Source organism: Schistocerca piceifrons, unplaced genomic scaffold, assembly GCF_021461385.2.
Source record: "Schistocerca piceifrons isolate TAMUIC-IGC-003096 unplaced genomic scaffold, iqSchPice1.1 HiC_scaffold_1872, whole genome shotgun sequence".
Taxonomy (NCBI): domain Eukaryota; kingdom Metazoa; phylum Arthropoda; class Insecta; order Orthoptera; family Acrididae; genus Schistocerca; species Schistocerca piceifrons.
In genome coordinates this window covers 3861617-3876056 of record NW_025727759.1, presented here as the reverse complement: position 1 = coordinate 3876056, position 14440 = coordinate 3861617, and the positions used below count along the sequence as shown (strand labels likewise).

The window sequence follows — 14440 nt, the reverse complement described above, 5'->3', positions numbered from 1 at the left end:
ATGATACACAAACAGAAAGAAACAATGAACAAATTCTAGTGTACGATTTCACCGTCGGCCTTAATCACAGAGTGAGCATTCAGATGCACAGAACTGATTTTCTGTTGTCGACACACATTGCCACCGTGGGCACGAGATCTGGGGTCGGCATAGGTTTGCCCGTAAAACGTCCTATAAATTTTGAATGCCGCCATATCGTCAGTACAGATAGATTGCCCTCATATGTGCTGTGTATTTGGGACAGGCGTTTTGTAGACACCATAACAATTGGCATTTGATACCTAGAATAAATTGTTCTCTTAGCTTTGATGAGCAAAATTAGCGGGCACCACGGCATGGCACCGTCACGTCATTCCGCTTAGTCCGCGTCAGAGTACAGTACTGCAGCTGAGGAACTAAGGTGATTCATGGGTAAAGCAAACCTCATAACTTGCGTTCTTGATCAGTTTTGTTTGTTGAAGTACTGAGATGTGACACAACATTTCAAAACATCGACATTTCTGTGGTTTGGGGAAGCGGACATTTGTTCCGTTATCATGAAACGTAAATAATTTTTCGCCTTCAGATATCTCACGTTGCTTGTGTAACAATATCCAATGCAATAAACATCCAAGTCGTCATGGTACATCTGCAATTTGCCACGAAAACAAAACACAATATCGAAATATAGGTTAAGAAGTTACAAAAGCACACAATCCACTACTACAATACGAGTGAGCGCGGCAAAATAGGTTAACTTACGATGTTAGCAGGCGATGATGCTGTCGATACTTCCTTCCCGAGAAACCTTGAGCTGCCGTGACGTGACGTGACGGTCTGTTGACGACTTGTCTGAATGCCGCCGTTTGAAGTAAATTGTGGAATCTTTGAATCTGACATGACAGGACCTGACGCCCAAGGTGAACTGGTCTTAAAAAGAGTCATCCCGAGATCACGCGACAATCTCAGCTTAATGTTGACAACTAGTGCAGCACGAAATGTTTACTCCAGAAATTTTTCTACTTTATGGCTTTCACCGACGTCATATCTGAGTCACAGATGCTACTTAGAGGCAATATCTGAAGGCAGAGGGGTTTATTCCTAAACCAAAGAATGTATGACAGAAAAGAAAGATAATAAACATACATATAATAAAATTCCATTGCAGCTCACGTGATTAATTACATAGCCAAACGTTTTATCGGAAAAGAAATTGGGGTAACAAAAAAGAAAGTAACAACATAAAAGAAACACATGCATTAAATGAATTATTACCACAGTTTATGCGAGCAAGTGAAAGAACAATAAACGGCCTTTCAAGTCCACTATAATATCACTCGTAGTAAACTCGTAATCTACATCTACGTCTACATGGATACTTTACAAATCACACTTACGTACTTGGCAAAGGGTTCATCGGTCCACTTTCACAATAATCCTCTGTTATTTCAATCCCAAACAGCGCGAGAAAAAAACGAACACCTACATCTTCCCGAGCGAGTTTTGATTTCCTTATTTTATTATGATGATAATTTCTCCCTATGGAGGTCGGCGTCAACAAAATATTTTCGCATTCGGAGGAGAAAGTTGGTGATCGAAATTTCTTGAGAAGTTTCTGCCGCAACGAAAAACGCCTTTGTTTTAATGATGTCCGCTCCAAATTCTGTAACACGTCAGAGACACTCTCTCCCCTATTTCTCGATAATGCAAAATGTCCTGCCCTCCTTTGAACATTCTGGATGTACTCTGTTAATTCTATGTGGTAGGGATCCCACACCGAGCAGAAATGCTCCAAAACAGGACGGACAAGCATAGTGTAGGCAGTCTCTCTAGCAGATCTGTTGCGTCTCCAGCCAATAAATCGCTGTCTTTGGTTCGCCTTCCCCACAACATTTCTTATGTGTTATTTCCATTTTGTGTTGTTCGTAATTGTGATTACTAGGTATTTAGTTCAATTTACTGCCCTGACTGATCTAACCAAAGTTTAACAGATTCCTTATAGCACTCATGTGGATGAACTCACACTTTTCATTATTTAGGTTCAACTGCCAACTTTTGCGCCATACAGGTATCTTTTCTAAATAGTTTTGCAATTTGTTTTGATATTCTGATTACTTTACTAGAAGGTACATGACAGCATCATCTGCAAACCACCTCAGACGCTTCCTCCATTCTCTCCGAAATCGTTTATATAGATAAGGAACAGCATTACTTGGGAAACGCTGGAAATCACTTATGTTTCCTTCGATGATTTTCGTCAATTACTACGAACTGTGAACAATGTGACAGGAATCTTTGTAATAGCTCTGCATCAACTGACAAATAGTCCATTGCTAAGAAACACAACTCCTCTCTCTGTCGAGCTTGTGTTTCTCATGGAATATAAAGTATTCATACTACTTACAAGAATGTAGCCGACATCTTTCACAATCTCGTGTATTTCAAAACTAAAAGCCCAATCTCTTTGAAGGCCAAACGCCGGAATATCAGTGGTTGTCTAGCGCATCACCCAACTCCATTAGCGTTTGTTGTTTGAACCAGTCCCCTACATTACCTGATTACTGGAACCTATTTGCTGGCAGCATGTATGGTCCTGCCTTAGATTAGTGTAAACTGCACCATACTCAAATTACTGCCATATAAGCTGTGCCGGGGCTAGCAGCGTGTTTAGCACTAAATTCAGCTAGAATTTGCACATGGAAATGATGCTCTAAGACCCACTTTCCTAACTCCGACTTTTTCTGTCGCATATGGATTAAAAAAAGAAACACAGACTGATTGTTATCGACCCTGCAAGTGGAGTAGAGAAGAATTGGCACCTGCAATAATTTAATTTGATAAAAATTAATTTGACAGTCGAAAGTTTAATTAATGTCATGACAGATGAAAGGATTGCTCTACCTAACTACAGAATGAAATTTCTGTTCAAGATAACAATTGGATTTATTCTGACAAAATTCAGAATGAAAAACAGATGAAACAATCACAATACGTCAATTTAATAGGCTTCGGTAGAGTGGCCTTTACTGTGGGAGACCTGCTGTACATGTACCTCTGGTACTTCTCCACAGGAGGGAGTGTCTACAGTGGAGCTGTCAACATTCCACCTGGAGTGTCTAGAGTGGAGCTGTCAACATGCCACCTGGGCGGTCGAACAGTTGGGCCAGATGAGTCCCCATTTGGTCTGCAGAGTGATTCTCGACGCATTCGCATGTAGAGGGAACGTGGAACACGATTTCTCAATCCAAACACTGTGCAAGGAGACTGATATCGAGGATCCTGGGCAGGGATTCTGGCGACCACTCGAACACCTCTTCATGTAATTGTACCAGTGAATTGGCGAGGTTTAACCGCTGCCAGGTATCGAGGCGAGATCTCGGGACCTGATGTGCGGCTGTAGCGAGGAGAGATGGACCCAGACTTTGTACTGATGGACGACAGTGCTCGACCTCATAGAGCAGAGGTGTTTCACGTTTTCTTGGAAATCGGAGACCGTGCATGGCGTGGCCTGCTCATTCTCCCGATTTGAAACCCATAGAGCGTGTCTGGGACGCACTGGGGAGACGGGTTGCATCGCGTCATCATCCACGAACCACTCTGCAGGACTTGCGAGCAGCTCTGCAGGAACTGTGGGCGTTATCGCCTCAACAAGAGATTGACAACATCACTCACAGCACGCCCCGCCGTTGTCGGGGCTGTACTGCTGCCAGAGGTGGTCACACCCCGTGCTGAGCACAGTAACCAGTCGTCGCAGTGCGTGTGTGGAGATACACTGAGTTGTAAGAAGAGGAAGCACACTTTTGTCTACGGTTATGCAAGGTCCAGTTGTTTACATTCTGTGTTCTTTACATTGTTTGCATTTTACTAACGCCCGTTTACACTATTTTGTGGCAAAATAGATGCAACCTCGCAAAATACCCAACTGTTGCTTCACTTTTGGCCAGCAGGGTATTTGCAGTTTGTACTATCACATTGTGAAGTGTGGTGTTCAGTTGTGACAGTCAGAGAGCAGACATGTTTACACTGAGTGGGCCTCCTGGCTTGATGAGTGGTACCCTGAGGAGCTGCTGTGTGATGGACTGAAGTGGATGTAGCTCTTAGAGCGAATTTTTCAGGCTGCAGTGGAGTGTGCGCTGATGTGGAACTTTGTGGCAGATTAAAAAACTGTGTGCAGACTGGGACGTCTGCATTTCTCTGGCAAATGCACTACAAACTGAGCTACCCGGGCTCGTCCTGTGACCCGTGTTCAGGGCCTAGCGTGCCCCCTGATTTCCAAACACTCCACTGCCAACTGAAACATTCATTTCCGAAATGATCTCCTGCCTTGGCTGAGCCGAGTCTCTGCAATCTTTCAGGAGTGCTAGTCCTGCAAGTTTCACATGAGGATATATGTGGAGTTTGAATGGTAGGAGATTTACTGGTGAAAGTAAGGCTGTGACGACTGGCTGTGAGCCATTCTTGGATAGCTCAGTAGGTAGAACACCTGTCTGTAAGCGGCACAGCTCCCTGGTTTGAGTCCCAGTTCGGCACATTGTTTTACTGATTTCTGAGAACATTTCTCGTGGAGAACAGTGGTCTGGCAGAAAGTAAAACTGACACGGAAGACAGCAGTCTTTCGCGGTGGGAAAACTTCCAGAACAGCTCTAACCTCTATGGATTAGTATTGTAAGGTAATAATGGTTCGTGCAAGTCCGCACTGAAGCTCAATACGGATGAAATCATTGTCGTCCTTCACTACTGAACGTAAGCCGCTCACATTCTATTATCTGTTAAGTGGTATCACCATCAACCGAACCATATTAGAGTATAAATGGGACACGGGATTGCTGCTAGGTACACGATCGCAGAGCTTAAACTGTCTTCGTTTACCTGTATGCAAACATTTTTCGATTGCTTTTAATTAAACTTGTGACTGCAGATCTTCACTGAAATATCAGCAAGATCAGGTGGAATGTTACAGTGTGCGCTCTCCCCTGCATGATTTTTACTATTTTTTTATGTACTGATAAGGGAATATTTTCTGTATTGTCAATGCCAGCGTTTAAAATTTATGCAGTGTTTCCCTGCCCCCTCCCCCCCCCCCCCTCCTCATCTCAACAGGATTGCGTATTAAGGAAGACTTCGCTAGTCTCACTAAGCATTTGTTTCACATTTGCAAGAACACTGGTAATTTATGTGTATATATGTGGAAATAATCGTGTCTTCCAGTGCCGTGAAAACATTGCCGTAGCCTGACATTGAGGTGGTGAATAGCACAGTTAAACCTAAATTCAATCTTGTTATTAGCGAGAGATATCATTAAGGAATGTATCTATTAGCATGGAAGTGTAAAAATCGCTAGGTCCTTAATGAAGGTTGTGTCAAATGTTTGATTATCCAGCCAAATGCAAAATATTCTTCCAAGTACTTAACAACAACTTTTCTTTTCCTGCATCAAAAAACCTTTATATCAAATTACATGTTGTACCACCGTTGCCAACCTGTTCATGTACACTGTACGTATGTGTTTAATGTAACAAACTTGCAGGAGGATGATACAGTTATTTAATCATCAATTTTAGTGGGAGATCGATATGCCATTTTCTTTATTTATTGTAATGTATGAAAATGTGTTTCTTTGCTTAAGTGTGAGTATATTGTGTGTGTGTGTGTGTGTGTGTGTGTGTGTGTGTGTGTGTGTGTGTGTGCATATGAGAGAGAGAGACATAGACAGAGAGAGATATAGAGAGAGAGATAGACAGAGAGATAGACAGAGAGATAGATAGATAGATAGATAGATAGAGAGAGAGAGAGAGAGAGAGAGGAGAGAGAGAGAGAGAGATAGAGAGAGAGAGAGACAGTAATGGTACTAATTCAATGTTTCCCATTTTGCTCTAATTTTTAATGATCAGTTCAAAATGGTTGAAATGGCTCTAAGCACTATGGGACTTAACATGAGAGGTCATCAGTCCCCTAGACCTAGAAGTACTTAAACCCAACTATCCTAAGGACATCAGACACATCCATGCCCGAGGCAGGATTCGAACCTGCGACCGTAGCAGCAGCGCGGTTCCGGACTGAAGAGCCTAGAGCCGGTCGGCCACTACGGCCGGCGAAGAACGAGTAACAGATAGCATCAGCTTGCGTATGGAAAGGCAGAAGACACATGTAGGCAGTGACAAGTTATGTGGCTTTAAAGGTTAAATTGTCGAAGGTATTAAAAATATAAATAATGGAACATAATAATAACAAAGTTCTGCTTACTTTGTAGCAATGTGTGTTACTCATCACGTTGACATCAGTCGTCCCATTCGTTGCAGGTGGGTCCAGAACGGAGCCATCGAGTAATTCTGATGCTCGCTGTATCTAAAAAAGTGTTAAGTCATCAGTTACAACATCGCTCCTCGTCGTCATTTACACATTTATACTCTGCGAATTGGGTCTTCTGATGCGCCACTTACACCGGATCGTAAGAAAGCAAATACGAACGTAAAAGCATCTGCTGGCAGTTCCCAACTGTTTGCTTGTATCCGTGAACGTTTGTATACACTCTAGGCAATAGAAGAGAACACGATAAAATAAGCATATATATACACTTTCACCGACTCCCACACAGATTTGACTCAATTGTTACAGCTCTGGTATAAAACTCTGGTATTCACGTAGGATTATTCTGCATGCTGGGTGTGTTGTTCTACGTCAAGCAAACTAAATGTAATAGGAAAATAAAAATGTATTATTGGATGTCTCACTTTTTATGCAAGTGTGCAGCACTTTTCACTAAACTGCAGCTTCCTTCCTCGTTCTCACTATTGCAAAGTCTTGCAACTACGTCAGTTGACACTTTAGCTTCTCGTTACAACTAATGAGAAAATTTGAAAGTGGAACACTAATTTCTGATGAGCGACATAACCTGAAGAACAGATAGAATTTACACACTGCAACTGGAGAAATTTATGCCAGCTTCTGTGCCTCAAATAGTTCCTGACGCCTGCAGTGACATGTGCAAAGCACAGATTTCATTAAGGTACGCGTAAGGAAGATAATGCCAGTAAAGTACAGTTACTGAAATGTGAAATGCACATAAAACCTCTCAATAAGGCTATTTGACAAAACTTACCGCACTGTCGATGGAGCACAAGGCGTAAAACGTCATCCATAGAATGAGATGTTGCTCATCCTCGATAGTCATTGTCCATTGAAAGACGTTCGTGGGTTAAGGTAGTTGGTAAGCAGGCAGCGTTCCACTTTCGGGGGCTTATCTGACGCTTTGTGCAGATCGTGGTCGTGGCGATACTGTGCTGCCAGCGATGCGGGCCGCGGACGGCTCCTCTACCTGCTGGGCGGAGTCGTTTGCCGTGTGAGGCTGTGAGGAAGAGCCGTGGAGTGCGCGTGAGCTCCGTGATGCTGGAGGAACTGTCGTGGCACTCATGTTCTGTTTCTGTTACACTATTGTTTTGGGTCTCGTGTGAGACTGACGCATGAGAGCGTCCAGCTGGAATATAACGTGTAGCCGATTCATTAAGAGAAGTTAGAGTTGTACGTTGTAGGAAATACATTGAGATGAACTTCTGTGAGAGTGCTATTCCAACGGAACGAGAAAAGTCTCTTTTGGGGACTTCAGTACAGTGGATTGAAGTTCACAGGGGAGAAGCTGTGTCACGGTTCACGGGTGCTGAGCAGCAGCACCACTGCAGCGTCAGTGTTACACGGCGACACCGAGAGGAGCACGACACCCAGTCAGGTACGGAGACTGTGGGTCTACGACTTGTGGACTGTTTCAGTGGCCTGTTCCTAACACCACCATTAGGGACATAAAAACCAAGCAAACATTCAAAGCAGGCATAACATGACCGAAGGAAAAAATATTTTGAGGTATTTGGTTACGACATCAAAAGCGTATAAAACCGGTGACACACCCATTATGTAACTACAGCTGATTTGAACATAGGCCACGAGACTGATAAGCTTCTTCACAAATTTTTAATTTTGAATTACTCAGCACTACACATTTTTGTTTTTGTAGACTTGCAGGAAAATTTATTGTGCTGTTCCTCTTTAATAAAAAAAAAAATACGAAAGCTTGTGGTTCTTCAGACTGTTCCCTCCTAACGGGATGCATCTAATGAATTTATAATCTTTGCTATGTCTCTGGTTGGGCTTTTTAGTGTTCCGACTGTTTTCTATTGAGCGTGTTTCCCTTATACAGTAGTGTTACATTATCGTCTGACCACTCGACAGCTCACACGAGAAATCTTCAACAATAAAAGTAGTTTGTGTGGAAAACAGCACGCAAACGCAAGTGCAAGTCAAACAGTGGTATGAAACTTGCGTGGCAGATTAAAACTGTGTGCTGGGCCGAGAGTTGAACGTGGGTGCTCTGCCTTCCTCAGGCTGGGTCTCCATTGACTGAGCTACCCAAGCATGATGCGTGATCCGTCCTCACAGCTTTACTTCCACCAGTGCCTCATCTCCTACCTTCCAAACTCAACAGCTCTGCTGTGAAACTTGCATGACTAGCTCTCCTAGGAGAAACGATATTGCACAGACATGGCTTAGCTACAGTGTGGAGGAAGTTGTCAGAATGAATTTTCACTCTGCAGTGGAGTACGCCATGTTCAACCCGCCAGGGCAGCCGAGAGCGCTGACGCTCTGCTTCCTAGGCTCGGGTAGGCCCGCCAGCCTCGGATCGAATCCGACCGGCGGATTAACAACGAGGACAGGTGTGCTGACTGGCCTGGATGTGGTTTTAGGCGGTTTTCCACATCCCGCTAGGTGAATACCGGGCTGGTCCCCACGTTCCGCCTCAGTTACACGGTTCGCAGACATCTCAACACGTTGGCACTATTCCACGGATTACACTAGACGCAGACGGTTGTGCTACGCTAATTCCTCCCCGGGGGGGTGGGGGGGGGCGGAAGGAAGAGCATCTGGCAACCTCTTGAAATTAACATGCCACATCTGCTTCACCAACAGAGCCCGCCAGTCGGGTTTAATGCTTGGAAAGAGAGACAGTGGAGTACGCCGTGTTACACTATACCCTACCTATCGTACATCTGATTAACACTGTAGTTCACTAAAATTATACAGAAGAAAGAAGCAACAGAAAAACTTTATCCATAGAAGTGTTTGATATAGTGCTAATTTACTGCATTTCGCATCCCCAGACTCGGCGTTTTTGGAGTCGCATTCAGTGTGGTGCACTGGGAAGTCATGTCACAACACGACTGCAAGCATAGTATTTACTCAAACAGAGAAGCGGCAGTCTTATCAGGTGCATTATAAATTCTAAAAATAGCAGTGGCTATACCTATTTTGCCTGTAGCGAAAAGTCGGACGACATATGAGCTGCGACCATTTTTGTAAACAAGCGAAGTGGCCTTCCATTTATCTCTACACAGAATTAATCCAGATTCTTTCTGTGTATCAAGTGCAGATTGTTAACCTCCAATTGAGAAGCCTGTACAAAATCTGCCAAACTTCAGAACGGTATTCGACTCTTCCAGCGACGTGATGACATTAAGAATCTGCAGAGGCCTTACTAGTAAACGACACACAGCACCTCAGTGTCACTGTCCGTGTGATTCCTGTACTGCATATCTGAATGCTGGCTTCTTAGGCATTGCTGTCCTGCGATTATACCTTTACACAGCACCCTGTCTCCCTCCAGTAGCCAACGCACATCACCTGTCTCCTAACTGCAGATGTGTGAGTACTGCCACCATACAAACTTCGCGTATGTTGTACGAAAACACATAACAATGCAAGCTGGCTGATACAGACGCTAATGCCGAGAAACCACGAGGAAAGAGAATACATATATGCCTTTCTCCATACCAACTCCCAAATATAAATAAAGAATTCGAACTCAGGATTGCAAACATAAACGAACGCAGTCGGAGAGCCTTAGTGCAGACGCATTCCCAGCTGCTGATTCTCAAACACATCGCTGTGGCAGAACCGACTGGTCAGATGTGTACAGTGACCGTTTCCTGCGAAATACATTAGTAGTTTCTCCGTGAACTCGTCGGGAGTCTACGGAACTGGTGAATAAACCCTCCACTTGTTTACTCAATGCCGATATTCAGCTTGCGTAATTAAACGATTTACAAGTAGGATCTGAAGAGAGTATTGAGGTGAAGCAAAGTCAGAGCACAGTTTTCAGATTACACTACGAATCGAGTGGATATTCTTTAAAAAAAAAAGAAATACACTGTGGACTATGCATCTGAATGCAGTTTGTTTATTGGCTGATGAATCCATATCAGGTGAGTGAAGCGAGTTAGTCAGCCGGAGTGGCCGAGCGGTTCTAGGCGCTACAGTCTGGAACCGCGCGACCGCTACGGTCGCAGGTTCGAATCCTGCCTCGGGCATGGATGTGTTAGTTAGGTTTAAGTAGTTTTACGTTCTAGGGGACTGATGACCTCAGAAGTTACGTCCCATAGTGCTCAGAGCCATTTGAACCATTTTTTAAGTAAGTTATTTTTTCCCTTAGCTGACCAGAAGACATGGCATTACTTCTTAATTGCTAAATATGAGTAGGAATTTGATGTATAACCTAAATTCCTTCCCCTCTTCTCTCTGTCCATCTCCTACTCCCTCTCTCTTTGTCCATCTGCCACTCCCCCCCCCCCCCCCTCTGTGCATGACCTCCTCTCCAAGTCCTCCTCCACCCCCTGCCCTGTCTATTCCCACTTCTCTGTCCTCTTACCCCTCTCTCTGAGCTCAAGCCTTGTTTATTGTTATTGAGAACAAAACCTCGATTGGGAACTGAAGCCACTTAAAATGAACATGTACGCTAGTTGAGACCATTGGTATACAGTGTGTTAGAGACACCTGTTCACATGCTGGATCTGTGAAGACAGTAGCTGTAATGACAGTCTTTGTCATGGTTTTAATTTGTGAGTGGTTAGAATTACAAAGTTAAGGATTCTGTAGTGTTTTCCTAATAATTAGCCGATAAGCCATAAATACGAGTTTCTTGTTTCTGTAAAAACGATGGCGAAGAAGAAAACAAAACTGTACAATACTGTGTACACAATTTGTCTTTGAAATTATACATAAAGAGAAAGAATATATAAGGGAGAAACAATTTGTCTAATGGGTTACACGCCCCCCTATTGTAGTTCAAACTGTGGGAAGGATACCGAAACAACACATTTTCACAGTACAGCACACGATTTTCTTTCACACAGTCGGTTTTAACAGAAAACCTACATGTTGCCATTTAGAAAAATATGTAACCTAAACCTGACAAAATGTTTGTTAGGGGTTAGTATAGAAATTCGAAATAAATCGCTCAAGCACTTTTCGAGGGTTTTGGTAACAAAGTATCCCCTTTTAATGTTCATTAGAGCATTGTGCATAAATTTCAAGTAATTCACTCAGGAACTTTTCCAGGTATTTGGTAAATATATTTATGTATCATATATGTTAAAATTGGTTGTTTGTTAGAGTATCATGTAAATATTTGATGTAATACATTGAAGATTTTTGGCAACAACATTTCCCCTTTATAGATTGAAAGTATATTTGTATGTTATATACATTAAAAGTATATAGCCTATGTCCATTCAATAGTTCATGGAAGTATTGTGTAAAACTTTGAACTATATCAATTGAGAACATTTCGAGATGCTTGGTAACCTCCTTTCCCCTGTAAATGTTAGAGAAACATTTATATGTTATAATTGTGAATGAAGTACATAGTATATATCCAACTAAATGCTGATGAGAGTATCAGGTGCAAATGTGAAGTATATCAGACAAGAGCTTTTAGAGACTTTTAATAAAAACTATTCCTCTTTACATGTTATGTATGTCCAGTATCTGTCTGACCATTCATTAGAGTATCATGTGATAAACAATGACTTGTCCTTGTATAGTAATACAGATTAAAACTTGCGCCAACCCCCTCTTAAAATTTCTTTGATGTGTGGTCCTTAAGATGTATTGTGTTCAAACTTTAAAAAAGAGAATAGCAAATTTTTATGCAATACAAGGAGAATTTAGATAAAAGTCTTTAATCACAAGATTTGTTGAGTGCTAAATAGTTGTACCGTGTCTGCTTCTGCCCACTGTTACCCCTTATGTCGCTCCTCGCACCGGCCAGCAGCAGTGCCTTTGCTGCATATGCACACCCCCATCTGGCAGCCACATGGAGTGGAGTCTCCCCCGCATCGTGCTGGACATCTACACACGCTGATGCCGCCAGTAGCATCCATACAATGTGCTGCTCGCCACCTCTACATGCAGCCCAGTGCAGAGGCGTCATCCCATCCGAGTCCCTGACGTTGACATCTGCTCCGGCATCAATCAGGCACTTGACAGTTTCTTCGTGGCCATTCATCACTGCTTCATGCAGGGCAGTGTCGCCACTGGCGTCTGTCGCGTTGACTGGCGACCCCGCATCCAGGAGTGCCCGCACTTGGCCGGTCTGACCCTGAGACGCAGCAATGATCAGCCTCCCAGCCAGCATCTGCTTCTGCTCCTCAGTCAGGATCCTGTAAATCACATTATGATTTACATCAGTTTTAGTATAGCAGCAGTGACATGAACATGACCTCCACAACGTATCTAAAACACACACACACACACACACACTCTCACACACACACACACACACACACACACTCACACAGAGAGAGGGGGTTCGGAGATCCAAAATGTTACTCTGTGAAAACCTTGTTTGAAATCAGTCATATAGGTAGTCAAGTAATGGCTTGAGTGTCAGAGCTGACAACGAAATGAATGCACTTATCAGCAGGTCGAACTCGTTCAGTCTCTACTAATTCAGTTGTAGGGAGATGAGAAGCCAAGATAATGTGACAGTAGTGTACTGATATTGAGGATGCAAACTGCATTGGCACAAAGACGTCAAAGACACCTTATTTAATGATACATAAACAGAAAAAAATAATGAATAAATTCTAGTGTCCGATTTCACGCTCTGCTTTGACCTCAGAGTGAGCAGTCAGGACGACGTGGGGTTGGTTGCCCATAAAGCGTCCTGTGTAGTTAGTACAGATAGATTCCCTTCGTATTTGCTGTGTATTTGAGATAGGAGTTTTCTAGACACCAAAGCGTTTGCATTTGGTACCTGTAATAAATTGTTGTCTCAGCTGTGATAAGCAGAATGGGCGGGCATCACGTCACGACACGGTGACGTCAGCCCGTATTCACACTGCCCACCACGTCATGTCACGTCAGTTCCATCTCAGAGCACAGTATCGCAATTGAGGAACTAACAACGACAAGGGTTATTAATGGCCAAAACAATGTTCATAACCTGTGTTCTACATCAGTTTTGTTTGATGAAGTGCTGAGCAGTGAAACATTTCAGATCGTCGACCTGTCTGTGCTACGAGAAAGTGGGAGTCTGCTCTGTTATGGTAAAAACTAAATAATTTTTCGTTTTCAGATGTCTGACATTGCTCGTGTAAGAACATCCGAAAGAAAAAACAATGAAGTCGACATGCATCATTTGGAATTTGCCACGAAAACAAAGCATAATAATAACAATAAAGATTACGAAGATACAAAATCACAGTATCCGCTGTTATAAAACGGATGAGTGCGGTAAAAATAGGTTAATTTACAATGTTAGCAGGTGATGATGCCATCAAAACTTTCTTCCCGGGAAACCTAGACTAGCCATGACGTGACATGACAGTCTGTTGACAACTTGTGTTAATTCCGCCGTTTGTAGTGCATTGTGGAATGTTTTGACGTGACGTGATGTACTTGACGGCCAACGTGAACTCACCTTAAGCAAACAGCGTCGTCCCGAGATCGTGTCACGGTTTCAGCTCAATGTTGACAGCATGCGCAGCACGCACTGCTCACTCCACAGCTTTTTCTTCTCTCTGGCTTTGACCGACGTCATGTCTGAGTCACAGACGCTACTTAGAGGTGACATCTGAAGGCAACGAGGCCTATTCCTAAAAAACGAATGTACCACAGAAAAAAGATAATGCACACAAATACTATAAAATTGCATTGTAGCTCATGCAATTAATTACATAGCCACCAGTTACATCGCAAAGGAATTGAGATAACAAGAAAGCAGGTAACAACAGAAAAAAAGCATACATGCATCAAATAAATTATCACAGTTTACGCGAGCAAGTGAAAGAACCATATGCCGCCTTAATAAAATCCACTAGAATATCACTGGCAGTAAACTCGTAATATTGTGGAATAGCGGTAATACTTAATAACAGGGACTGAATCTAAGGGGATATCGCGAAAAAGTGGGAGTTCTTGGCGGGTACAAACTAAAATCTAACGCAACAACCGCGAAATGAGATAAATAGTAGCGTGCAGGAGACGTATCGATACAGACTTCAGTCAGAAAAATACAAGGGAATTTTAAAATGCTTTCAAAGAAGTAATAACAGCGAACAAGCAGGTGGGCCTTCACTTCAGATATTCAACAGCCAAACTGATTATCAACAACAAACACAACTCTGTATTATAAGCA

The 14440-nt window shown here is 43.0% G+C and overlaps 1 protein-coding gene across 1 annotated transcript; it reads right to left on the bottom strand.

Annotated features, from left to right (window-relative positions):
* Positions 1–11980: 11980 nt before the first annotated feature.
* On the bottom strand, positions 11981–13843 carry LOC124741141 (ankyrin repeat and SOCS box protein 10-like). Its single transcript, XM_047248668.1, has 2 exons — positions 13797–13843; positions 11981–12461 (listed from the first exon to the last, which is right to left on the bottom strand). Exons 1-2 carry the CDS (start codon positions 13841–13843, stop codon positions 11981–11983), a joined length of 528 nt encoding a protein of 175 aa, XP_047104624.1.
* Positions 13844–14440: the final 597 nt, after the last annotated feature.

Bases quoted from the DNA above. Each gene is read 5' to 3' on its own strand.
- LOC124741141 (XM_047248668.1), bottom strand. From the start codon at position 13,843: ATGACGTCGGTCAAAGCCAGAGAGAAGAAAAAGCTGTGGAGTGAGCA. The intron at 12,462-13,796 runs GTGCGTGCTGCG...TGTGATTTACAG, and splicing joins AAAAAGCTGTGGAGTGAGCA to GATCCTGACTGAGGAGCAGA.